This window comes from Staurois parvus, unplaced genomic scaffold (assembly GCF_062004578.1).
Source record: "Staurois parvus isolate SC_StPar_1 unplaced genomic scaffold, SC_StPar_1.0 ptg000159l, whole genome shotgun sequence".
In the NCBI taxonomy this organism is placed as follows: Eukaryota; Metazoa; Chordata; class Amphibia; order Anura; family Ranidae; genus Staurois; species Staurois parvus.
The window spans coordinates 2,183,029-2,210,791 of record NW_028317955.1 but is presented as its reverse complement, the minus strand read 5'-3'; the positions used below and the strand labels follow the sequence as shown (position 1 = coordinate 2,210,791).

The 27,763-nt window shown below is 46.6% G+C and overlaps 1 protein-coding gene across 2 annotated transcripts in view; it reads left to right on the top strand.

The window, feature by feature from the left end:
- The first annotated feature begins 18,466 nt into the window (after nt 1–18,466).
- FNBP4 (formin binding protein 4) overlaps nt 18,467–27,763 on the top strand; it is a 37,382-nt gene continuing 28,085 nt past the window's right edge. The window contains exon 1 of one of the 2 annotated variants that reach the window (XM_089675838.1): nt 18,467–18,643. In XM_089675838.1, the coding sequence (XP_089531964.1) occupies nt 18,538–18,643 (106 nt within the window). In that variant the 5' untranslated portion in view covers nt 18,467–18,537. The remainder of the gene's footprint in view (nt 18,644–27,763) is intronic. The other variant, XM_089675837.1, reaches the window with a different exon arrangement.

The following is a 27,763-nucleotide window of genomic DNA, read 5'->3' as shown; positions in this document are numbered from 1 at the left end:
ATACAGTTTGTATTTTTGTTTTTATATGAGTTGATAGCCAACATGTTGGTGGGTTGTAAAACCATCCACCTTCATCCACACTACAACATAAATAAGAGTGGGTATTGTGGGTTTTTTTCCTCTGCGTTGGACTAAAAACTGAACTTGACACGCTAGGAGAGTAGCACACTGTTGGTGGTAGGTTGCCTGGATCCAGGCAGATGGTTTTGCTGTTAAACTGGTTAGTCAGTGTTGATGGGAGGGAATCCCTCCCATGGAGCCATTGTGTTCTCCTAGAGAGCCTACACTGCTGGGAGAACAGCGATATTGATAGCTACTGGTAAAAATCTGACGTGGTTGTGCCCAAGTCACACAACAATTGAATTGGGTACAATCAGCCTGCCCATAGATGGTAAGATTCCCTGCTGAACTGGCCAACATTCTAAACATGTATGGCCAGCTTAGCAGTGAGCAACACAAGTTGTCCATTTAAACCTTTTAACCAGAAAGGATCTTTTTGTTTTCCTTTTTTTTTTTTTTTTTTTTTTTTTTCTTCCTCATATTTTTACTAATAACTTGAATTTCCTCACCAATCACCAATTCACGCTCCCTTGTTTCAGCAAATTCCCTCAGCAAGCTACAATCACCAATTCACGCTCCCTTGTCGCCTTCCCCTGTTTCAGGGGTCTACCCTGGGTAAGCTGGGGTGTCAGCATAGGATAGTTCATGATGACACTGCCCCTCCCTGCATAAGAGTTCAGGCCTTTTGATTGGCACCCAGGCTCAGACATCCGTCCTTGGCTGTATGTCACGCCTGGTTGTGCAGATACATGTGAACAGCGTTGGCTCCTCTCAGCCAATCATTGAGCAGATGCAGCTATACCATGCATTCAAATGTTTCATAACAGATATTTTGAATAAACATTTATAGTGTGTGTGTACATATACTCACCGGCCACTCTATTAGGGACACCTTACTAGTGCCAAGAAAATCTCCCCCACACCATTACACCACCAGCCTGAACCATTGCTACAGGGCAAGACGGATCCATGCTTTCATGTTGTTTAGGACCAATTCTGACACTACCATCTAAATCTTGCACCTGAACCAGTCTGCCCATTCTCTGACATCCACAAGGCATTTTCGTCCACGTAACTGCCACTCACTGGAGATTTTCTATTTTTTTGGACCATTTTCTGTAAACCCTAGAGATGATTGTACATGAAAATCCCAGTAGCTCAGCAGTTCTTGACATACTCAGACCAGCCAATCTGGCAGCAACAACCATGCCATGTTCAAAGTCACTTAAATCCCCTTTCTTCCCAATTTTGAACTTCAGCAAGTTGTCTTCACCACGTCTAAATGCATTGAGTTGCTGCCATGTGATTGGCTGATTAAAAATTTGTGTTACCAAGCAATTGAACAGGTGTACCTAATAAAGTGGCCAGTGAATGTGCGCATATATATATATATATATATATATATATATATATATATATATATATATATATATATTTTTTTTTTTTTTTTTTTAATTCTATTAAAAATAAAAATCACTTTTTAAAAAAACTAATATTGCTTTTAATGTTAGATATAGTAAATTATTTCATCAAGGTACAGTGGCACTATAGAATGGTAAATGACAATAATATCACCTAAAGCCCCATTTATAGTACTTTAATGTACCTAAGTGCTGCTTGAAGTTTGATGAATTGAGACAGCAAGTAAGCATATCAGCATTGCAACTAACACTTCAGAAGGTCAGCAATGGCCGACTGCCTGCATACAGGGCTGAACACTCACATGAGATTGCTGCATGAGCGACCAGGTTGCAAGAGGTTGCGATTAGCTGCAGGAGCCAACAGCCTCCAATTGCTTTCAATGGGGCTGCCCTTAGCAGCTCATTTCTGGCAGTTGCATGCACAGGTGTGAATGTACCCTTGGAGATTACAAGTGTGTGTGATTAGCCTTGGGAGTCAGTAGGATCCTATTACTTTCAATGGTGCTGCCTAATCGCAGGAATTCCTGTTGGGGTTCTCGCAGCTAATCTGAGATGTGAATGCACCCTTAGGGCCCTTTCGCACTGATACATTTTTACCTTTGCTAGAAAAACGCAAGAAAACTGTTTCCCTTTAAATCCTATGGGACTCTTCACACCACTGAATTGCGGGTACGTTGCGTTTTGAAAAGTCCTGCATGTTGCATCTTTGCCGCGGGTTTTAAACCGCTGCACCAAAAATGCAACTCCTCATTGAAATGAATAGAAAACATGGCAAAAATGCACCCCGTATTTGCATTTTGGCATGTTTTTGAGTCATGCCATTTTCCACAGGTGTAAGCAACCAAAAAACGTACCAGAACGCACTGGAAATGCATCTGAAACACAGCAAAACCGTGGCAAAAACGCATATGCATTTTTAGCACGATTTTGCTACAGAAAAGGAAGGGCCCCTAATTGTCTTTTGTATGCCCCCAGATCTAATTGAGCAGTTACCTCTTGCAGTGTGGATGCAGCACGACTGCAAGACAGCACCGGCCCAAACGGAAGATTTTCAGAAATAAGGTACTTAATCCAGAACAAATACCTCTGCCCTGATGTCCACGAGGTCTGTTGCCAGCGCTGGCATCCTCTCCACGGCGTACTCTGGGTGCCTGCGTGTGAAGGATTTGGTATTTATTATAATATTTATAGAACACCAACAATTTAAGCAGTGCTTTACATATACATTTATAGTGTTTACATGGTGTTTTATATATTTCACATTCACAGGAGTCCTTGCCCTCGAGGTACTTACAGTCAGAGATCCTTAACTAACATGTACACATTAGTATATAAAAAGGTGCAGCGCTAACACAAAATTGGATAAAAGTAAATGTACAAACTCATGCAGTATAAAGTGTCATTGTGCATACAGATATACGCCACTATACTGTGGCTAATAGGACGTGAGGAAGGATTGTTACATCCAAAGGTAAGTTCAGCGTGAGGATGTGAACAAAGTCTCAAACAATCTATAGCTCTCCAGACGACACCGACTGTGTGCACGGTGAAACAATGGGGGTACAAATTGCGCACTCACCAGATGCGCAACCTTTGTGCGCTTTTCTATAACATAAGGACCTCCAATCATTCAACTAGGGTCTGGTCAGATCTGGTCAGGTCTCCTTCTTTCTCCAACACCTTGCGATCAGCCTTCTCCTTAAATGATCACCACTCTCCGAATAAACCTGGCTCCCGCAGGAGCTCAGAAAAAAGCAAAGGAGGCCAATAGTGCAGTATGTCTATGGGTACATTTATTCCCACATACAGACAAAGGATACAATGTATGGAGTAAGTAGAATAAAAATACTGACCCAGTATATAGTTGCCGCCGGGACACCACGTGGTGCCGGCGGTGGTAGCGTCAAACAGCTGAAGCCTGACACTGACGCGTTTCGAGCGACAGCTCTTAGTCAAAGGGTTTTTGGCTATCAGCTGCTGACGCCGCTCTGTCCTTTAAATAAGGGGAATAATGCACGCATCGTTAACATGCACCATTTTCCCAAAGATAGATGTCCTCACAAACGGGCGCCATTTTGGCGTAGTCCTTGTTACCACGCATGTGCGAGCATACGTCGGAACGTAGAGGACATCTATGCAAGATCGCCGAAGGAAGGAATGTTGCCATGGGGACAAAACACACTTCGTGCAATCCTGAGGATCGATCAAAACAAGTGTGCCTTATCCAAAAATAAGTTATGACTACTGTATTTCAAAAAGGTCAAATCTTCCTATGAAAAGAAAAAACGGACTTTATTATTCAGGTCCTCAAACACCATGATTTATTAGGCTATATCTAGATAAATGGCAACATATATCCCAGGTGATCCTCTATATATAATAACGGATCCCATCATGTAATTTCTTAATCATAAAAAACGTCATATTAAAATCAATATAAAATATCGTATAATGGATACTCGCAGGATGCAGTGAAACTATATAATTGTTATAAAATCCATGTTATATGACTAACATCCAATCGTAATTTTTCTTTGATATATATTTTAGATTTTTTAACCAATAAATTTTAGATACACTATATAGTGTCAGGATATTTTCACATATTTGTATAATGTTTTATATTTGCTTCATGTGGATGTATAAATATATTTTATAGACATCATATATTTTAGGACATAGATCATTATATTTTATAGGGTATATTTCTATCTGTTATGTATCTCTGCATGTATATATTGCTGTGTTTGTAAATAACACTATGAATGGTTGGATACTCGCATTGGATACACATTTTTATTACGATTGGATGTTAGTCATATAACATGGATTTTATAACAATTATATAGTTTCACTGCATCCTGCGAGTATCCATTATACGATATTTTATATTGATTTTAATATGACGTTTTTTATGATTAAGAAATTACATGATGGGATCCGTTATTATATATAGAGGATCACCTGGGATATATGTTGCCATTTATCTAGATATAGCCTAATAAATCATGGTGTTTGAGGACCTGAATAATAAAGTCCGTTTTTTCTTTTCATAGGAAGATTTGACCTTTTTGAAATACAGTAGTCATAACAACTTATTTTTGGATAAGGCACACTTGTTTTGATCGATCCTCAGGATTGCACTAAGTGTGTTTTGTCCCCATGGCAACATTCCTTCCTTCGGCGATCTTGCATAGATGTCCTCTACGTTCCGACGTATGCTCGCGCATGCGCGGTAACAAGGACTACGCCAAAATGGCGCCCGTTTGTGAGGACATCTATCTTTGGGAAAATGGCGCATGTTAACGATGCGTGCATTATTCCCCTTATTTAAAGGACAGAGCGGCGTCAGCAGCTGATAGCCAAAAACCCTTTGACTAAGAGCTGTCGCTCGAAACGCGTCAGTGTCAGGCTTCAGCTGTTTGACGCTACCACCGCCGGCACCACGAGGTGTCCCGGCGGCAACTATATACTGGGTCAGTATCTTTATTCTACTTACTCCATACATTGTATCCTTTGTCTGTATGTGGGAATAAATGTACCCATAGACATACTGCACTATTGGCCTCCTTTGCTTTTTTCTGAGCTCCTGCGGGAGCCAGGTTTATTCGGAGAGTGGTGATCATTTAAGGAGAAGGCTGATCGCAAGGTGTTGGAGAAAGAAGGAGACCTGACCAGACCCTAGTTGAATGATTGGAGGTCCTTATGTTATAGAAAAGCGCACAAAGGTTGCGCATCTGGTGAGTGCGCAATTTGTACCCCCATTGTTTCACCGTGCACACAGTCGGTGTCGTCTGGAGAGCTATAGATTGTTTGAGACTTTGTTCACATCCTCACGCTGAACTTACCTTTGGATGTAACAATCCTTCCTCACGTCCTATTAGCCACAGTATAGTGGCGTATATCTGTATGCACAATGACACTTTATACTGCATGAGTTTGTACATTTACTTTTATCCAATTTTGTGTTAGCGCTGCACCTTTTTATATACTACTGTCTGTTGGAAGGTCTTATATGGTGCCTTTGGTGTACAGCTGCTGCTATTTTGGAAGGCGCTCGCTTATTTATATGTTTTAACATGTACACATACTAGGGCCAATTTAGACAGGAGCTAGCCATACCTACCAGCATGTCTTTGGCACATGGGAGAACATAGAAACTCCATGGTTGGGATTTGAACCAGTGACCCCAGTGCTGCCAGGCAGAGAATTCATCCATACTGGCAAACAGGTACCTTGCTGAGAATATACCGAGCTGTGTATGTGCAGCTCAGTGTACAATATGAAGAAAATTGCAAACAGGTATGTTTATTATATCACATGAGAGACATTGCATGTATGTACACTGTGGGGCTGATTTACTAAAAACTGGAGAGTGCAAAATCTGGAGCAGCTCTGCATAGAAACCAATCAGCGTCCAGTTCTTTTTTTTTTTTTCTTCAAAGTTTAATTGGACAAGCTGAAGTTAGAAGCTGATTGATGGGCACTAATAGATGGCACTGATGGGAGCAACTGCTGGGCACTGATGATCAGTGCAGATGTCCTCTGTGTCATTTGCCGGTTTTTGGCAGTACTTTCCTCACATTGTAGTGCAGCCAATAACCAGCAACGGTATTTACTCGGTGATCTGCTATGTCATTTGACACAGCTGATCACATGGTAAAAGGCCACCGTGATTGGCCTTTTACCTCATCATCTGATCAGCTGTGTCCGAAGGATCATGGAGAGAACTGGCTGCGCACTCCTGAGGGCGCGTTCTGGGAGGACATCATATGACTCCCTCCCAGAACTGGACAACTGCACTGTAGCAGTCATTCGGCTATAGCAAGGTTTGCAAATATAAATATAGTTAAATAATTAAAAGGTCAGACAGTCAGAGTCTGTAGCTATGGTACAGGAGACGGTCAGAGACCAGCCATACTACAGGAGAAGGTCAGCAACTGCAGACATAGACAGAAGACGGTCAGAGACTGCAGCCATAGCACAGGAGACGGTCAGAGACTGCAGACATAGTACAGGAGACGGTCAGAGACTGCAGACATAGTACAGGAGATGGTCAGAGACTGCAGACATAGTACGGGAGATGGTCAGAGACTGCAGACATAGTACGGGAGACGATCAGAGACTGCAGACATAGTACGGGAGACGATCAGAGACTGCAGACATGATACGGGAGACGTCAGAGACTGCAGACATGATACGGGAGAAGGTCAGAGACTGCAGACATGATACGGGAGAAGGTCAGAGACTGCAGACATGATACGGGAGAAGGTCAGAGACTGCAGACATGATACAAGAAATGGTTAAGACCTATGTCATTTGTTGGCAACAGTGGGGAGTTTTATACACACTTGCAGCTGCTACAGCAACCTGGCGTGCATGTAAATCTGACAAGCCAACCATCGGCTTTCAGGTGCAAGTGATCGGTTAGCTGTATAGCCATTTGATCGGTTCCACAGATCCCCAGTAATGCGGCTTCCCCTGCCATGTTTCGCAGGCTCCATTGTCCCACCTGCAGGCCTGGGACCCACATGGCAGGTGCCACCAGGTGGAGAGGGAGGAGACCAACAAACATGTGTTTGTTGATTTCTCCTAGCTAGAATGAACACAGACGCACCTTGCATCATGTCACCTCCAGGTTCAACTGTCACTTTCCCTGGCCACTTTGACCAGGAAAGAAGCTAATGGAGCATGATCTATACTTCACTACCTTCAGTGGAGGGTAGGTGAGACATGAGGGGGTTTATTTACTAAAGCTGGAGAGTCCAAAATCAGACTCCCTTCTGCATAGAAACCAATCAGCTTCTAACCTCAGCTTGTTCAATGAAGCTTTGGCAATGAAACCTGGAAGCTGATTGGTTTCTATGCAGAAGGGAGTCTGATTTTGGACTCTCCAGCTTTAGTAAATAAACCCCGAGGAGTCTTATAGACCCCTGACATCTCATTAAAAGGAACCTGTTATATCTGGACCCCAGCGCTGGTCTTGTATGTGTATCTCTGTGCTTGCTGTGCATTGTTCCCCTATCTTTTATTGTTTGTTGTCGTTTTGTATCATACAATTTGTTATGGTTTGTATGTTTCTTTTAACATGCCTAATAAAATCTTTGGTACAAGAAAAGGAACCTGTCATAGCAAAATGCTATCACATAGGGCAGGACTTACAATTTCAAGTCTTGAGCTACTAGCCAGGCCTTAAGAGTTACTCACCACCAACAAATACACACACAGAGACATGTACATACACACACAAACATGTACACACACGCACAGAGACACATGTATACACACAGGCATGTACAGACACGCATACACACAGATATATGTACATACACAGAAATACACACGCACAGACACATGTACATACAGACACATGTATAGTACGTACTTACACACGTACATGCACACAGACACATGTACACACACACATGTACATGCATACACAGACACACACATATACACACCCCTATAAAAAGTTGCAGTACTTTCTTGTTCACTCACAGAGCCGGGTACTGCACTCTAGGGGGAGGCAGAGAGCACAGCACACACTCCTTCCTTTGCTTTCACTACGCTCAGCTATTGAGCAGTCTGATAGCTCCCAGTGCCAATGACAGATCCGGCCTGAGCTCCGAGCCTGCTCAGCAAGACGGCCCTGGGGGACACACTCGCCCCCACCATAATTTCCACTCGCCATTGGCGAGCAGGCGAGTGGATATTTCAAGGCCTGACGCAGGGGCCTTTGGTCCCCTATTTTATAACAAAAAAAAGTTATTTGAAAAAAAACTAAAAAAATTAAAGTTACACCAAGCATGTAAACCCCCCTAAAAAATATTGTTTGATATGATTGTATGCTCATGTTTTATGCTAATGGTTGCACATACGAACATAAACACACATACATCTGGAGCGCCTGTTGATTGCACTACAGAGTGAGAACAATAATTCTAGGGCCATTATTTATGTTTGCCTGTGGGACTTTGAAAGTTTAATGGAATATTTTGGGTACAGAAGTTTGATGTCCCTTCACAGGCACGTGCAATTTTAAGTTTTGACATGATGGGTATCTACTCGGCACAACCTCATCTTTTAAATTTGACCAAAACTGAGTAATGTATTGCGCTTGTGTGCCCTAATATTAACTATAGTGTATTTTTTTTTACTGAAAATGTCAGCTAAACTGTTGTGCTAATATTGCATGGCATAGAGATTTAGAACTACCAACATTTATATTCCAGGGTCTCTTCATAAAATATATAATGCTTGGGGGGTTTTAACTAATCTTCATTAAAATTACTTTTTTAAACTTGTGCTAAAACAGCTCTGGCAGCAAAAAGGTTAAACCCAGAATTCTACATTAAAGTTCACCTCTCTTGGTGGTTCTGCCCCCCCCAGGTGCCACCATGATGGCACACACGCAGATGTGTCCACGAGCTCTGCCAAGCCTTTGGGTCCTGGCAGAGCCCTGTGGCACATCTATGCATGTGTAGATGGATTTCCACAGATGTGCAAAGACAGCAGAGCTTTCAGACTTCCCTGCTAGCAGTCTGTGCACTGTGCGGGAAACCCTGCACTTGTGTAGATGACCAACGAAACAGTGCATGTGCAGATGTGTCCCAGGGCTCTCTCTCTGTACATGAGCCCTGTGACACATCTGGGCATGCGCAGGGGGCACGGAGCAAGAACTTCTTGCCTAGGTGACAGCATAAATAAAAGTTCTTTACAATCCCCAGAATCATTTTTGGTGACTTCAACCTGTTACAATGCTAACACTCCTGCTACTTCTAAACTTCTTAATCTACCGTTACACAGGCTATCCCCCCTTCAGTCTATTATAAATGCTGCTGCTAGACTCATACACCTTACCAACCAATCAGCGACTGCTGCCCTTCTCTGCCAATCCCTTCACTGGCTTCCACTAACCCATTTATAAAATTCAAAATACTAACCACAGCTTACAAAGCCATCCACAACACTGCCCCTAGCTACATCACCGACCTCATCCACAGATACCGCCATAATCGCCCACTCCGCTCCTCGCATGATATCTTCCTCTCTAGCTCCCTCATCACCTCCTCCCACACTCGCCTCCAGGACTTCTCCAGAGCCTCTCCCATCCTCTGAAACTAACTACCGCAGCATGTCCAGTCAGCCCCCACCAGGGGCATGATCCCTTACACATTAAGTAAGAGTCTAACTATGTTCTTACATTGATATACTGTGCAGGCAGCATTATAAAACATTTATAGTATATATGTCCCCAAGCAGGGGCGGACGGACAACTCATGGGGCCCCCGGGCAATAGGGGATCATGAGGCCCCTGTGTCGTTGCCCAACCTCAAAAAAGCCTATGAAAAAGGTACCAGGGTCAACTCATGGGGCCCCCTACTGACCCCGGGCCCTCGGGCAGTGCCCAAGTTTCCAAATGGTCAGCCCCCACCCTGTCTACCATTAGGCAATCTTTGAAAACCCACTTCTTCAGGGAAGCCTACCCCACCTCCACCTAAGAACTGTACTTGAATCACCTCCACCAGATCATCTCCTGCAGCTATCACCTTTTGTATCACCTCCCCCTTCCTTTAGATTGTAAGCTCTATGAGCCGGGCCCTCCTATTTATTTATTTTTAATATAGGTACTTAAAGGGGCGGACTGACAACTTATGGGGCCCCCGGGCAATAGGGGATCATGGAGCCCCTGTGTCCTTGCCCAAACTCAAAAAAGCCTATGAAAAAGGTACCAGGGGCATCTCATGGGGTCCCCTACTGACCCTGGGTCCTTGGGCAGTGCCCAAGTTTCCAAATGGTCAGCCCCCACCCTGTCTGCCTTTAGGCGATCTTTGAAAACTCACTTCTTCAGGGAGGCCTACCCCACCTCCACCTAAGAACTGTACTTGAATCACCTCCACCAGATCATCCCCCGCAGCCATCATCTTTTGTATTACCTCCCCCTTCCTTTAGATTGTAAGCTCCACGAGCCGGGCCCTCCTATTTATTTATTTCAGGTACTTATATAGCTCTGTCAATTTACGCAGCACTTTACATATATATTGTACATTCACATCAGTCCCTAACCCTCAAGGGGTGTACAATCTAAGGTCCCTAACTCACATTCATACATACACATACTAGGGACAATTTGGACAGGAATCAATTAACCTACCAGCATGTCTTTGAAGTGTGGGAGGAAACCGGAGTACCTGGAGGATATAATAATAATCTAGCCTCCTCTTTTGGCTTGAAGCAATGGATACAAGCTTCTACACACTCCAATGGCAACACACTTGACCTTGTATTCTATTTACGCACTTCGTGCAACCTCTCCAACAACCCTCTTCAACAATCCTCTCCACCACCCCTCTCCAACAACCCCTCTCCAACAACCCCTCTCCAACAACCCCTCTCCAACAACCCCTCTCCAACAACCCCTCTCCAACAATACTCTCCACCACCCCTCTCCAACAACCCCTCTCCAACAATACTCTCCACCACCCCTCTCCAACAACCCCTCTCCAACAACCCCTCTCCAACAACCCCTCTCCAACAATCCTCTTCACCACCCCTCTCCAACAATCCGCTCCAACAGTCCTCTCCAACACCCCTCTCCACCACCCCTCTGCAACAATCCTCTCCACCACCCCTCTCCCGCTCTCTGATCACACAAATACATTATCTGTGAGTGTTTACAGCTGGTAATAAGGGATTCTAGCCTTGTTCATATGGGCACTTTACTCCATGCCCTATGAGAGGCTGCGTTTACCAGCACAGGCGTTGCATGCATTCCCGTGTTGGCAGTCCCATTACTCATTACTGTTTGTTGAGCCATAGCACCTGCACTGCCATTGTTCCCAATGTGACATCTGTGTGTGTGCAGGTTCCCAGCCCCGAATACCTCCTGGGTGCATTTGGAGTCGGCACTGCACCCGCGCAAATGTCACACTGTGTCTGTGCAGCTGCTGCGTGTCAATGGGAATGCATGCTACATCTGTGCATCCCTGTGCTGGTAAACACAGCCCCTCATAGGGCACGGATGAAAGCGCCCCGGCCTATGACAACACATACAAGTTTGCTATACTGGGGGTCCAGCCTGTTTCCAATCTCAGAAAGGCTGCATCTTTGAAGCAAAATAAAAGTAAATATTACTCTTTCTCAGGGTCTCCAGGCCAGTCTGGTGACATCACGAATTCTTCCTACTGTCCTCCGGCAACTCTGCTGGCGATTCTTCCTCCTGCACCAAACATTGCTCACATCACGGTTTGTAGGTGCCATTTTGTGGAACAGTGATAAAGAAGGTGTGTCCATGACAACCTGGGCTAGCAGGAAGTGGGCTGAATGCTGCTGACTGACAATTAACCAGGAAGAGGAGAGGACCATCTGCTGGGTGTAGATTGGGGGCTCCATCCCCTCCCAGGATGTTTGTTGGTGGTGGAGGTTGGGAAAGTCCAACCAGCAGATCTGCTTCCTGTGAATGAGTTGAAGAAGGCTGCCTCAATGGAGTACCTATCATTATGAACAGGCCAAGCCTTAGAGAGGTGCTTGATTGAGGCGGCCTAGTTCCTATGTCTGGGAGGCAGGCAGTATGAATGGAGTGTGGGGCTGTGTGCAGACTGACATACAGGCCCCATTCACACAGCAGGAGCCTGTATTCCTGCCTGCAGCACAAGTAGAGCGGCCTAGTCACTGGAATGGACCACCTTACATGCAATAAACACACCAAGGAAGCTGCCACACCTGTATGGGCTGTGAGCTATGTGCGGCAACACAGGTATCTGCTGGCTGCGTCTAGGGTGCCATTAAGAATTAACCACTGCACCACATGATCCCGACCACTGCACGACATGATCCCGACCACTGCACGACATGATCCTGACCACTGCACCACATGATCCCGACCACTGCACGACATGATCCCGACCACTGCACCACATGATCCTGACCACTGCACGACATGATCCCGACCACTGCACCACATGATCCTGACCACTGCACTGAATATAACACATTCCTGACCACAGCACGACATGATCCTGACCACTGCACTGAATATAACACATTCCTGACCACTGCACTGAATATAACACGTTCCTGACCACTGCACTCAATATAACACGTTCCTGACCACTGCACGACATGATCCCGACCACTGCACTGAATATAACACGTTCCTGACCACTGCAAGACATGATCCTGACCACTGCATGACATGATCCTGCACTGAATATAACACGTTCCGGACCACTGTATGACATGATCCTGACCACTGCACTGAATATACCACGTTCCTGACCACTGCACGACGTGATCCTGACCACTGCATTAAATATACCATGTTCCTGACCACTGCACGACACGATCCTGACCACTGCACTGAATATAACACGTTCCTGACCACTGCACTGTATACATGTTCCTGACCACTGCATGACATGATCCTGACCACTGCACTGAATACAACATGTTCCTCACCACTGCACTCCGTTCAATGCACTGTATACAACATGTTCCTGACCACTGCACTCTGTTCAATGCACTGTATACAACATGTTCCTGACCACTGCACTCTGTACATTACACTGTATACAACATGTTCCTCACCACTGCACTGAATACATGTTCCTGACCACTGCACTGTATACAACCTGTTCCTGACCACTGTACTGAATACAACATGTTCATGATCACTGCATGACATGATCCTGACCACTGCACTGAATACAACATGTTCCTGACCACTGCACAACATGATCCTGACCACTGCACTGAATACAACATGTTTCTACAACATGTTCCTGTACAAGTGACTGTATATGTCATGTTTCTGACCACTGCACTCTGTACACTGCACTGTATACGACATGTTCCTGACCACTGCACTCTGTACATTGCACTGTATTTGACATGTTTCTGACCACTGCACTCTGTACACTGCACTGTATACGACATGTTCCTGACCACTGCACTCTGTACACTGCACTGTATACGACATGTCCTGACCACTGCACTCTGTACACTGCACTGTATACGACATGTTCATGACCACTGCACTCTGTACACTGCACTGTATACGACATGTTCCTGACCACTGCACTCTGTACACTGCACTATATAAGACATGTTCCTGACCACTGCACTCTGTACACTGCACTGTATATGACATGTTCCTGACCACTGCACTTTGTACACTGCATTGTATACTACATGTTCCTGACCACTGCACTCTGTACACTGCACTGTATACGACATGTTCCTGACCACTGCACTCTGTACACTGCACTGTATATGACATGTTCCTGACCACTGCACTCTGTACACTGCACTGTATACGACATGTTCATGACCACTGCACTCTGTACACTGCACTGTATACGACATGTTCCTGACCACTGCACTCTGTACACTGCACTATATAAGACATGTTCCTGACCACTGCACTCTGTACACTGCACTGTATATGACATGTTCCTGACCACTGCACTCTGTACACTGCACTGTATACGACATGTTCATGACCACTGCACTCTGTACACTGCACTGTATACGACATGTTCCTGACCACTGCACTCTGTACACTGCACTATATAAGACATGTTCCTGACCACTGCACTCTGTACACTGCACTGTATATGACATGTTCCTGACCACTGCACTCTATACACTGCACTGTATATGACATGTTCCTGACCACTGCACTCTATACACTGCACTGTATACTACATGTTCCTGACCACTGCACTCTGTATACTGCACTGAATACGACATGATCCTGACTACTGCACTTTGTACAATGCACTGAATACCACATGTTGCTGACCACTGCACTCTGTCCACAGCACTGTATACAACATGTTCCTGAGCACTGCACTCTGTACACAGGGCTGTAAATCTCCTGTTCCTGACCACTGCACTCTGTACACTGCACTGTATACAATATGTTCCTGACCACTGCACTCTGAACACAGGGCTGTATATGTCATGTTCCTAACCACTATACTCTGTACATTGCACTGTATATGGCATGTTCCTGACCACTGCACTCTGTACACTGCACAGTATATGGCATGTTCCTGATCACTGCACTCTGTGCACAGGGCTGTATATGTCATGTTCCTGACCACTGCACTCTGCTGTACATGTGACTATATATGTCATGTTCCTGACCACTGCACTCTGTCCACTGCACTGTATACAACATGTTCCTGACCACTGCACTCTGTATACTGCACTGTATACAACATGTTCCTGACCACTGCATTCTGTACACTGCACTGAATACGACATGTTTTTGACTCTGAACACAGGGCTGTATATGTCATGTTCCTGACCACTACACTCTGTACACTGCACTGTATACAACATGTTCCTGACAACTGCACTCTGTACATTACACTGTATACAACATGTTCCTCACCACTGAACTGAATACAACATGTTCCTGACCACTGCATGACATAATCCTGACCACTGCAATCTGTACATTACACTGTATACAACATGTTCCTCACCACTGAACTGAATACAATATGGTCCTGACCACTGCACGACAGCCCACAAATTCTGCAGCACTCGAACTTCCCCCATTCACTGCCCAACCAAGAGATTCCCCCCCCCCCCCCCCCCCCCCGCTGCTTTCTCGGACAGTCCCGTGCCATCGGGGATCGTGCCATTTCTGCCAGCTGATCATAGAGCTGACTGGGGACCAGAATGGTGCTACTCATCTCTATAGTCTAAGAATTCGGAAGCTACGAGCATTTTATCACTTCAGTTTCGCAGGATATAAACAGCGCCATTTGTAAATTGGGAACGCATCTGATCACACCGATCTTGGTGAGGTTAGATAATGTAAGGGCAGAGGAGATATCTAGAGTCTGATAGACCCCAGATTTCTCAAAAAAGAATATATGACAATGCCCATTGCTATCACAGGGGATATTAACAATAAAAGTGATAAAAAAAAGAAAAAGAAAGGGACAGTGTAAAAATAATTTAAAAAAAGAAAAAAAAAAAGAAAGCACCCTCATCCACCCACGCATGCGCGCAATGGGGCATGCAAGCGTTGGCCCCATGTCAGTATGTAAACAGCAGTTGCACCATGCATGTGAGGTATCGCCATGAACGTCAGATCAAGGGCAGTAATTATAGCTCTAGACCTCCTCTGTAAATCTAAAATGGTAGCTTGTAAAGGCTTTTAAAGCATCACCTATGGATATTAAAAATGTATGCAGTTTGTTGCAATTGCACAGGGCATGCACAGTTTTACAGCGTGTCATGTTTGGTATCTATTTATTTGGCATTCCATCATCTTTTATATTTTACCAAACAATTGGCCATTATACTGTTTTTGGGTATTACAATTTAAAAAAATGATTTTCTTTCAAAACATTTGCGTTTGAAAAATTGCTGCGCAAGTACTATGTGACATAAAAAATTGCAGCACCCACCATTTTATTCATTAGGATGTCTGCTTTAAAAAATATATAATGATTGGGGGTTCAAAGTAATTTTCTAGCAAAAAAATACTGATTTGTTTTCATGTGAGCAAAAAGTGTCAGAAAAGGATTGGTCTTCAGGTGGTTAGAAGACTGAGTGATGTGTGGCATAAACTGCTGGGCATAAAATGCCCCCACCCCCCAAAATTACCCCTAGACACCCCAAACTATTTGCTGAGAGGCATGTTGGGTCATTAGAAGAATTTATTTTTTACCACAAGTTTTTGGAAAATGACAATTTGTTTTTGTTTCTTTACACAAAGTTGTCACTTAAATGATATATTTCTCGCACAAGCCATGGGTATATGTGGAATTACTCCCCAAAATACATTCTGCTACTTCTCCCGAGTGTGGGGGTACCACAGGTGAGAGACATTTTGGCAGTCTAGCCAAGTATAGGACCCCAAAATCCAATAAGCACCTTCAGGCTTTTAAAGGGCTTTATTTCCTCGTTACACTTCCTGACTACCTATCACAGTTTCTGAGGCCCTGGAATGCCAGAATAGCACCAAACCCCCCCAAATAACCCCTTTTTGGAAAGTAGACACCCCAAGGAATTTGATAAGAAACATGGTGAGTATTTTACAGATCTCGTTTGTTGCCACGAAGTTTTGGAATATAAAGAAAATGAAAACATATTTTTTCTTTTTCAAAACCTTAAGAGAAAAAATGAGATCTGCAAAATACTCACCATACCTCTTATTAAATTTCTTGGGGTGTCTACTTTCCAAAAAGTGGTCATTTGGGGGGGTTGGTGTTATCCTGGCATGTCAGAGCCTCCGAAACTGTGATAGGTAGTGAGGAGGTGACATAAGGAAATATGCCCTTTGAAAGCCTGAAAGTGGTCATTGGATTTCAGGCTCCTGTATGTAGCTAGGCTGCTAAAGTGTCTCTCACATGCAGTACCCCCAAACTCGGGAGAAGTAGCAGAATGTATTTTGGGGAGTAATTCCACATATACCCATGGCTTTTGTGAGCAATAAATAATTAAAATTATAATGTTGTGTAAAAAAAATTGTCATTTTCCAAAAAGTTGTAAAGAGAAAAAATAAATCTTACATGGACTCAATATGCCTCTCACCAGATAGCTTAGGGTGTCTACTTTCCAAAAAGGGGTCATTTGGGGGTGTTTGTACTATCCTGGTATATTAGCACCTCAAGAAATGTGATGGGCGGTCAGAAAGTAAAAACTGTGTAAATTCCATTATCTATACCAGGGGTCCCCAAACTTTGCAAACAAAGGGGGACAAACTGTGGTGGTCAGGGGGAGTAAACAATGCCAATATCTGGTGTCAGTGGGAGGAATAGTGCCCCATCATTGGCGTCAGTGAGAGGAACAGTGCCCCATCATTGGTGTCAGTAGGATGAATAGTGTTCCATCATTGGTGTCAGTAGGAGGAATAGTGTTCCATCATTGGTGTCAGTAGGAGGAATAGTGTTCCATCATTGGTGTCAGTGGGAGGAATAGTGCCCCATCATTGGTGTCAGTGGAATAGTGTTCCATCATTGCTGTCAGTGTGAGGAATAGTGCCCCATCACTGGTGTCAGTGGAAGGAATAGTGCCCTATCATTGGTGTCAGTGGAATAGTGCCCCATCATTGGCATCAATAGAATAGTGCCCCATCGTAGGTGCCAATGGAAAAAATTGTGCCCCTTCGTTGTCAGTGGGAGGAATAGTGCCCCATTATTGGTATCAATGGATGGAATAGTGCCACATCACTGGTGTCCATGGAAGGAATAGTGCCCCATTGTTGGTGTCAGTAGGAGGAATAATGCCCCATCATTGGTGTTAATGGAAGGAATAGTGCCCCATTGTTGGTGTCAGTAGGAGGAATAATGCCCCATCATTGGTGTTAATGGAAGGAATAGTGTCTCATCATTGGTATGAATAGGAATTGTGCCCCGTCGTTGGTGTCCATGGAAAGAATTGTGCCCCATCATTGTGTCATTGGGAGGAATTGTGCCCCATTGTTGGTGTCATTGGGAGGAATTGTGCCCCATTGTTGGTATCATTTGGAGGAATTGTGCCCCGTCGTTGGTGTCCATGGAAAGAATTGTGCCCCATCATTGTGTCATTGGGAAGAATTGTGCCCCATTGTTGGTGTTATTGAGAGGAATTGTGCCACGTTGTTGGTGTCAGTGGAATTGTGCCACGTTGTTGGTGTCATTGGGAGGAATTGTGCCCCATCATTGTGTTATTGGGAGGAATTGTTCCCAATTGTTGGTGTCATTGGGAGGAATTGTGCCCCATCATTGTGTTATTGGGAGGAATTTTTCCCAATTGTTGGTGTCAGTAGGAAGAATTGTGCCCCGTTGCTGGTGTCAGTAGATGGAATAGGGCTCCAAGGGACGGATATAGGCAAGCAATGTGGGCGGGGATTATTCCCTGCAGCTTCATGATTCGCTGTTTCTACTGAGCAGGCGTGCCAGCAGGGGAGGCGGTAAAGCACACCGGGGGCGGGGTTCCTGACAGTCACATGCCTGCCGGGAAGTCTAGACTGCATGACGTAGTGACCGTCGCCCGGAAGTGATGTGTTAGTTCCGCGCCCCGTGGTGTGAGGGGCCCTATACGCGCTCTCATGGGGAAGAAGACACGGGCGGTGTCGGGCCGGAGACCTATCCTTCAACTTTCTCCGCCGGGACCCCGCGCTGCCACCCGAGAGGAGGCTGGCTCTGGTTCGGAGGGTAAGCCCGCCGGCCTTAGGGAGGGTGCGGCGGTGTGGGGGAGGGGAGCACGTCGTCTCTTTCTTCTTCTCCTGATAATCGGTGGCGGGGGCCCGGCCGTCAGTCATGTCTGTACCGGCACAGGCCTCAGTGTGATTGTATGGGGGCCTAGAGCTGCTGTCCTGCCCTGAATCCCCCTGGGCCTTGTCACCATCATGTATTATCACTCTGTTTAGAGGATGAAAGTTATGAAAGCAAAATGTCCAATATAAGGCGCTCAGTCTGTGTTTTCAAATAAAAAGAACACCGTGTCCCCTGCAGTACCTCTTCTCCACCATGAGATGTCCTCAGTCTTCAACCCCGGGGACTGAGAACATACTGTGGGTGCACAGCGTCCCCTGTGTTCAGTGTACAGCACTAGTGGTCTACTCTGATATGGGGGACCTTGAGTGTGGCCCCTGACATCAACCTTGGCGAATGTTCATTATCAGAGACAGAAGACACTCAATAGGATATAGTCAGACTATGGGAGTGATACAGAAGGTAGAGACTGTGGACGGGACACAAGAGACGGTCAGAGACTGTGGACGGGACACGAGAGACGGTCAGAGACTGTGGACGGGACACGAGAGACGGTCAGAGACTGTGGACGGGACACGAGAGACGGTCAGAGACTGTGGACGGGACGCGAGAGACGGTCAGAGACTGTGGACGGGACGCGAGAGACGGTCAGAGACTGTGGACGGGACGCGAGAGACGGTCAGAGACTGTGGACGGGACGCGAGAGACGGTCAGAGACTGTGGACGGGACGCGAGAGACGGTCAGAGACTGTGGACGGGACGCGAGAGACGGTCAGAGACTGTGGACGGGACGCGAGAGACGGTCAGAGACTGTGGACGGGACGCGAGAGACGGTCAGAGACTGTGGACGGGACGCGAGAGACGGTCAGAGACTGTGGACGGGACGCGAGAGACGGTCAGAGACTGTGGACGGGACGCGAGAGACGGTCAGAGACTGTGGACGGGACGCGAGAGACGGTCAGAGACTGTGGACGGGACGCGAGAGACGGTCAGAGACTGTGGACGGGACGCGAGAGACGGTCAGAGACTGGGAGCGGGACAGGATAAAGAGACGGTCAGAGACTGGGGGCGGGACACGAGAGACGGTCAGAGACTGGGAGCGGGACAGGATAAAGAGACGGTCAGAGACTGGGGGCGGGACACGAGAGACGGTCAGAGACTGGGAGCGGGACACGAGAGACGGTCAGAGACTGGGAGCGGGACACGAGAGACGGTCAGAGACTGGGGACGGGACACGAGAGACGGTCAGAGACTGTGGACAGGATACAAGAGACGGTCAGAGACTGGGGGCAGGACAGGATACGAGAGACGGTCAGAGACTGGGGGCAGGACACGAGAGACGGTCAGAGACTGGGGGCAGGACAGGATACAAGAGACGGTCAGAGACTGGGGGCAGGACAGGATACAAGAGACGGTCAGAGACTGGGGGCGGGACACGAGAGACGGTCAGAGGCTGGGAGCGGGACACGAGAGACGGTCAGAGGCTGGGGGCGGGACACGAGAGACGGTCAGAGACTGGGGACGGGGCACGAGAGACGGTCAGAGACTGGGGACGGGGCACGAGAGACGGTCAGAGACTGGGGACGGGGCACGAGAGACGGTCAGAGACTGGGGACGGGGCACGAGAGACGGTCAGAGACTGGGGACGGGGCACGAGAGACGGTCAGAGACTGGGGACGGGGCACGAGAGACGGTCAGAGACTGGGGGCGGGGCACGAGAGACGGTCAGAGACTGGGGGCGGGGCACGAGAGACGGTCAGAGACTGGGGGCGGGGCACGAGAGACGGTCAGAGACTGGGGGCGGGGCACGAGAGACGGTCAGAGACTGGGGGCGGGGCACGAGAGACGGTCAGAGACTGGGGGCGGGGCACGAGAGACGGTCAGAGACTGGGGGCGGGGCACGAGAGACGGTCAGAGACTGGGGGCGGGGCACGAGAGACGGTCAGAGACTGGGGGCGGGGCACGAGAGACGGTCAGAGACTGGGGACGGGGCACGAGAGACGGTCAGAGACTGGGGACGGGGCACGAGAGACGGTCAGAGACTGTGGACGGGGCACGAGAGACGGTCAGAGACTGGGGACGGGGCACGAGAGACGGTCGGGGACGGGGCACGAGAGACGGTCGGGGACGGGGCACGAGAGACGGTCGGAGACTGTGGACGAGAGACGGTCGGAGACTGGGGACGGGACACGAGAGACGGTCGGAGACTGGGGACGGGACACGAGAGACGGTCGGAGACTGGGGACGGGACACGAGAGACGGTCAGAGACTGGGGACGGGACACGAGAGACGGTCAGAGACTGGGGACGGGGCACGAGAGACGGTCAGAGACTGGGGACGGGGCACGAGAGACTGGGGACGGGGCACGAGAGACGGTCAGAGACTGGGGACGGGGCACGAGAGACTGGGGACGGGGCACGAGAGACTGGGGACGGGGCACGAGAGACTGGGGACGGGGCACGAGAGACTGGGGACGGGGCACGAGAGACGGTCGGGGACGGGGCACGAGAGACGGTCGGGGCACGAGAGACGGCGGGAGACTGTGGACGAGAGACGGCGGGAGACTGTGGACGAGAGACGGCCGGAGACTGTGGACGAGAGACGGCCGGAGACTGTGGACGAGAGACGGCCGGAGACTGTGGACGAGAGACGGCCGGAGACTGTGGACGAGAGACGGCCGGAGACTGTGGACGAGAGACGGCCGGAGACTGTGGACGAGAGACGGCCGGAGACTGGGGACGGGACGCCAAAGACGGCCGGAGACTGGGGACGGGACGCCAGAGACTGCGGACGGGGGCGGTCAGAGACTGCGGACGCGACGCAAGGGGCGGCCAGAGACTGTGGAAAGGATACCAGAGATGCAAGGGGCGGTCAGAGTCTGCGGACGCGACGCAAGGGGCGGTCAGAGTCTGCGGACGCGACGCAAGGGGCGGTCAGAGTCTGCGGACGCGACGCAAGGGGCGGTCAGAGTCTGCGGACGCGACGCAAGGGGCGGTCAGAGTCTGCGGACGCGATGAGAGATTGTCAGGGTCTATGTATGTGCATTTTGGAGTTTTCGGAGACTGGGTACATGTGTTCAGTAGATCGTCAGTCAGCCATAGACTGGAGACATATTACATGAGGCTGTTAGAAGTCACTGCTATAACAAGGCAATCATGAAACAAATGTTCGTGTCAGCAGGGACCCCGAGGGCCACATATGAAGTGCCTGAGGGCTGCAGGTTGGGCACCAGGCATGTAAGGAGAACAGATGGAACTGTGGGGCAGAGCAAGGCATCAGTAGGAATTCTGGTCCAGTTACAGGTGTGTTGGTACCTAAAGGGGGGAATTACAAGTTTAGTTCTGATATGGAAGCTGCTGTTTGTAATGTGGGGCATCCCAAGGGGTCCCTGGAATAATCTGCAGAGTAGATGGATGGGATCACTGCAGATAAGACACAAGTCTGATAGGTCACTACTCTGTACAACAAGCGCTCCTCATACTATCCAGTACATTCTGCGAGCTCAGCAATCCCCTTCATCCCCTTTGATGCTGATGATAAATATGGAGATTACTGGATAACAATTTGTGATGTGATCAGTTAGTGTTGGGCTGCTGGTAGGAATGAGCTTGGGCACAGACCAAACCTGGAAGTCATCAATCACTGCTGGGCCAATGAGCTGCAGACGGGAGATTCCCCTGCCCCGCGGCCAATGTACACAAAGGGGTGGGGGTGCTACTGACATAACTGACCTAACGTGGCCATGTGTTCATATTAGGTTAGTGATGTCATCCCTGCCACTTTGTGTATGTCAGCTGCGGGGCGGAGATTCTCTTGAAGCTCATTGGCCCAGAGTGACAGCTGAACTGCGTTCCAAGTTCAGACCAAAGCCAAGCTCGCCTCTAGGCGCTGGTTGGACAGCCAACCTTACTGGGCTCCTCCTACCTGCAGCCCTCTCACCAATCATGAGATATTATGGAGGATACCATTGCTGATCTCTCCTTATGAAAATGCTAATTCCCTGGCTATCGTGACGTTTCGGTTGTATGAATCACTGACCCACGATAGCTACAGAGATGAAGAAATTCTGACATTCATTTGCAGCATGCTTGCCCAGGTCTGTGATTCAAAAATTGGATGCAACTAGCAATTTTAGGAGGAGGCTGCCTATAGCAGTGACACACGCACACTCCCCCCCCCCCATATTTGTTGTTCGCCACCCCATACACTATACAATCCAATTGTACGGACTTCTTTTAGATCTACCATCGTCCATATAGAGCAAGGGCCTGCCTGATTGGTCATATATTGTATACATTGTAGGTTTGTCTTATATTGTATCATTTAGGTAAATCTAAAGGAGATTGTATAGTGTATGGCTAGCCTTAAAGCGGAGTTCCACCCAAAAGGGGAAGTTCAGCTTTAAAGATTGGTCCCCCGCTACCCATTAAGGATTGGCACCTTTGGGGACCGGGGGGGGGGGGGTAAAATGGGTACCCGAATTTGACAGGTGCCCGCTCCCACTTCCACTGCCATTGCCTAGGCGATCGGAAGTGGAAGTTGTCGTCCTACCCTCCCTCCCTGAAGTCTTGTGGGACACGTGTCAGGTCCCAGAAGACTACGGGGCCATTCACAAAGCCCACACTGAAGATGATGGCGCCTGGAACACAGGACGGCCGGTGAAATGAGCTGCGGCGGGGGCAACGCGGGATCGAGGGACAGATGAGTGGCTGTTTTTTAAAAGTCAGCTGCTACAGTTTTTGTAGCGGCTGACTTATTTTTTTTACAGAGTGAGTGGAACTCCACCTTAAGTGGGGAAAAAATAATCACGTCTAAAGCTAGATAAGCTGGACATACGCTATACAATCATATAGAATCTGTGCAATCTGGTTTAGATTTACCGAAACTATGTAATAGAGGAACTATTCTAAACCATTCAAATTGAATCCAACCAGGCAGGCCATTGCATTACATAGTTTATGGCAGATCTAAAGGAGATTGTACAATTGGATTGTATAGCGTATAATCGACTTTCTAAACTCCATTTACTCACCTAAATCTACAGTCTTGTCATGTATCAGGTCCCAAGTCTTTCTTCTTCTGGACTGTGGTGGGCCCTTCTCTGGGTGTCCATGTCACTGCCTGGATAACAAGGACTCCTTCCATTGGCTGTCAAGCGGAAGGACTTTTTAGGCTTATGATAAAGGGTGGACGGATTGTAACGCACGGTCACAAGCTGAAGAAGTACCAGCGAGGACCAAGGATGGCAGATTTGTATTTAAGTGTGATGGAAGCGAGGTCAATGCATGCCCCAGGATCAGCTTTGAGTAGAAAATAATCCTCGTATTACAATACTTTGTGGTCTGATTCTGTAAAAGCCGTTCATAACTCTGCCCCAAAGTACATCACCAATCTTGTCTCCAAATATCACCCAAACCGTCCTCTCCACTCCTCACAAGACCTCCTACTCTCTAGCTCCCTTGTCTCCTCCTCCCATGCTCGTCTACAGGACTTCTCCAGGGCTTCCCCCATCCTCTGGAACTCCTTACCCCAATCTATCAGATTATCGCCTACTCTGCTCATCTTTAGGCGCACTCTGAAAACCTATCTCTTCAGGGAAGCCTACCCTGCCCTCAGCTAATACTGGAATCCTCTACTCTTTCAACCACTCCATCCCCCACAGCTAATTACCTCTTGTACCACTAACTCCTCCCTCCTAGATTGTAAGCTCCAAGGAGCAGGGCCCTCCTATCCCTCTTGTATTGAATTGTATTGTGACTGTACTGTCTCCCACCATAATGTAAAGCGCTGAGCAAACTGTCGGCACTATATAAATCCTGTATAATAATAATAAAATGGCAGTATGTGTTCTCTGTACATTAACTGACAAACCTCCAATAAGCAGTGTTGTGACACTAGTGAAAATAAATAAACTATGTGATGCTGTACTACATGCAGTGTGAGGAGATCAGCTGACAATAATGTGACTATTCATGAATCAAAATATGTGCACAGTCCTCCCTCCACATGAGTTGCCATAAAACTAAATAAGTACAGTAAAGATGCACATAAATAAACATCTACAGTATAGTGACTAAATAATCATATATAATGCAATATAAAAGTGCTTGGTCCATAAATTTAAGTAATATCTCCTAGATTGTAAGCTCCAAGGATCAGGCCCTCCTATCCCTCTTGTATTGAACTGTATTGTTGCTGTATTGTCTCCCGTTATATTGTAAAGTGCTGAGCAAACTGTTGGCGCTATATAAATCCTGTATAATAATAATAAGCAATAGAAATGGAGGAAATCTTGTTCCGTGATCATCTAGCACCAATACCAAAGGAAATTCACGCTGTGCCACTAGACTTCACACCTCTGTGCTCACAGAACTCTCACCTCCGGACTGAAGTAATACAATATGTATGTAATCACCCGAATTTCGACAGTATTTGAATCCTCCTACGCCTCCAGACCACTAGGGACTCTTCACATGTATTTCCTAATAACTCCAGTCATATGGGGGGGTGAGGAACCTTTAAAGTGTTACTAAACCCACGACCCTGCATTCACTATATTTGGTCTTCCACAGTATACAGAACATGGAAGTGAAATAATTTCAGTAAGTATAAACTGCTAAATACTTTTTTTCATTAGCAGTATATAGCAGTCTTGTGACTTTTATCAGTGTCCAGCAGAGCACTGGTTAAAGCTTGTAGGAGCAGTTTTCATTCTGCTCTGACTGTCCTATGAGGCTGCATGACCCCTGACCCTCTGTCTTGACAGTGATGATTGGCCCTGTGCTGATCACATGCACCCTCACGAAGAAAAAAAATAACACTCTAGCCATACACACTAAACTGAGCATATGCAGAGTGACTCCTAGAGCTCTGTACTATCAGCAGATGGATTGGGGAAAGTAGAAGAGGAGGATCAGAGAAACAAGATCAAACAGCCTTTTTGCACAATGCAGAAGATTAACCCCTTAGGTTCCACAGTGAGTATAACAAGCATGCTTTACTGCATATACAGACTGATTTTACTGGTGTGGGTTTAGTAACACTTTAAAGCTCTTGTCTATTTATGTAGCCATGTTTGCCTGGATAGCTGGTCAAGCCTTCTTGAAATTCCATTCTGCCTTATAACAGAAGTAATGGTCTTTTTGTTTCATATGTAAATCCCGGACCTAGATATATACAATTCTTATCTGTCTGGCCCCACACACAGCCCACGACCAGAGTATGAGGAATGCTGCACTCCACTGTGGAGTTGGTGTGTGGAGTGCAATGATGCAGAGAAATCATCTGCTAAAACCTGTTCAAAAGCCAGCATTTTCAGGAGTGTCAGGTTTCTCCCACCATCCCCTGCACATTGCTACAGGACACAATATTGAAGTTTATGGGGGTGGAGCAGCTGAGCGCAGAGATGGAGCAGAGACTCTCAGCAGTACCAGATTCTGAATAGACTTCCAACGCTGGCCTGGGGGTTCTTCCATTTCCCATTACAGAGCTAGATTTGATGGGTGAAGTGGTAGAAGTAAATATTTACTACTTTTATAGGGCGAGAGTTTGAAAAATTTAATTTTAGTGTAAGGGTTACTCTGAAATTGAGCTTTAAAATATGACTTGGGTTCTAACTCTTCTAAATGCTGTTTGACTCAGATGTTGGGTTGTTGTAAAACTCTAAACTAGAAAAACTGGTTCTGTGAAGTTGGCTTCATGAGCTGTCTGCACATTACGTGTGGATAGATCCCATCATTGCAGTACAGGGTGCTGCATGAAATGTCTCTTCTTGGTACTCCTATTTTCCACAACCACCCAATAATTTGCTGCGTGGTGCTTTGGTTACTATGGCAGAGACAACTCCCAATCAGAACTGTGTGGGAAAGGTTCCTTCACTTGTGTCATCATTGGGACAGAAAGTGAGGAAAATCTCTTCAACAAGGGTCAAACAGTAATGAAACGTTATTTTAACCACTTCCAGTCCGGACACTTTCACCCCCTTCCTGTCCAGGCCAATTTTCAGCATTCAGCACTATCACACTTTGAATGACAATTGCGCAGTCATGCAACACTGTACCCATATGAATTTTTTAGCATTTTTTTCAGATGGATAAAACTTTATTTTGGTGGTATTTATTTTTTTTTGCTATATAAATGAAAAAGTCCAAAAAATTTGTGTTTTTCTTATAAAATATTGCAAATACATCTTTCTTCATAAATCTTGGTCAACATTTATTCAGTTATCTTTTTAGTAAAAAAAAATCCAAATTCATTGATAGCCAAAAATTATAATTTTTTTAAAAAATTTGTTTACATTTTTATATTTATTTTTTTTTTTTTACATACTGTCACCCTAGCAGTACAATGTCACCATAGTGACACTGTACTACTTGTGGGGGGGATGAAATTGTTTTTTTGTTACACTGTTTACTTTTACACCCATAAAGGCTGTAAAAGCAATCATTTCTCCTTCTCTCTGGCTGCATTCTTGCAGCCATTGAGAAATAGAAATACTGTGTTACCTGTGATTGGTCACAGCTTGTCACATGGTCCAAGGCTGTTGTGAATAGCCTTGTACCATGTGACCTCTGTGATCATTCACAGATTTCACACGTAGTAAGCAATGATGTCAGAAGTGACATCTTGCTTACTACTTTGCATGTGATCACTGATTGGGCAATCAGTGATCACATGATCGGGACCTCGCCTAGAGGTCCCATACGACGATCGGTGTTCCTCTGTGTCTGGAGGACACAGCGGGCATCGGATCGCAGTGCTGCGCGCTTCCAGGGAGCGCGCACAAGCAGGTGGCAGGGAGGCCGTTTATAAACGGCCACCTGCACTGTCACTGTCCGATCGTTCATATACAACGGCCAGACGGGAGGTGGTTAAATAAAGTTGGTATGGGTGAGATTTACTTCTTTTTTTTTTTTTTTTTTTCTGCTGTTTGCATATCTCACTTCCTGTTTGGTGACCAGGATACGTTTGAGGTGTGGACCTCAAAACATTTTGTATTTAGGCAAATGAAAGGCCAAAATGTTTTGATTTCTGACTTCATATTTGGTGTTGCTACATCTT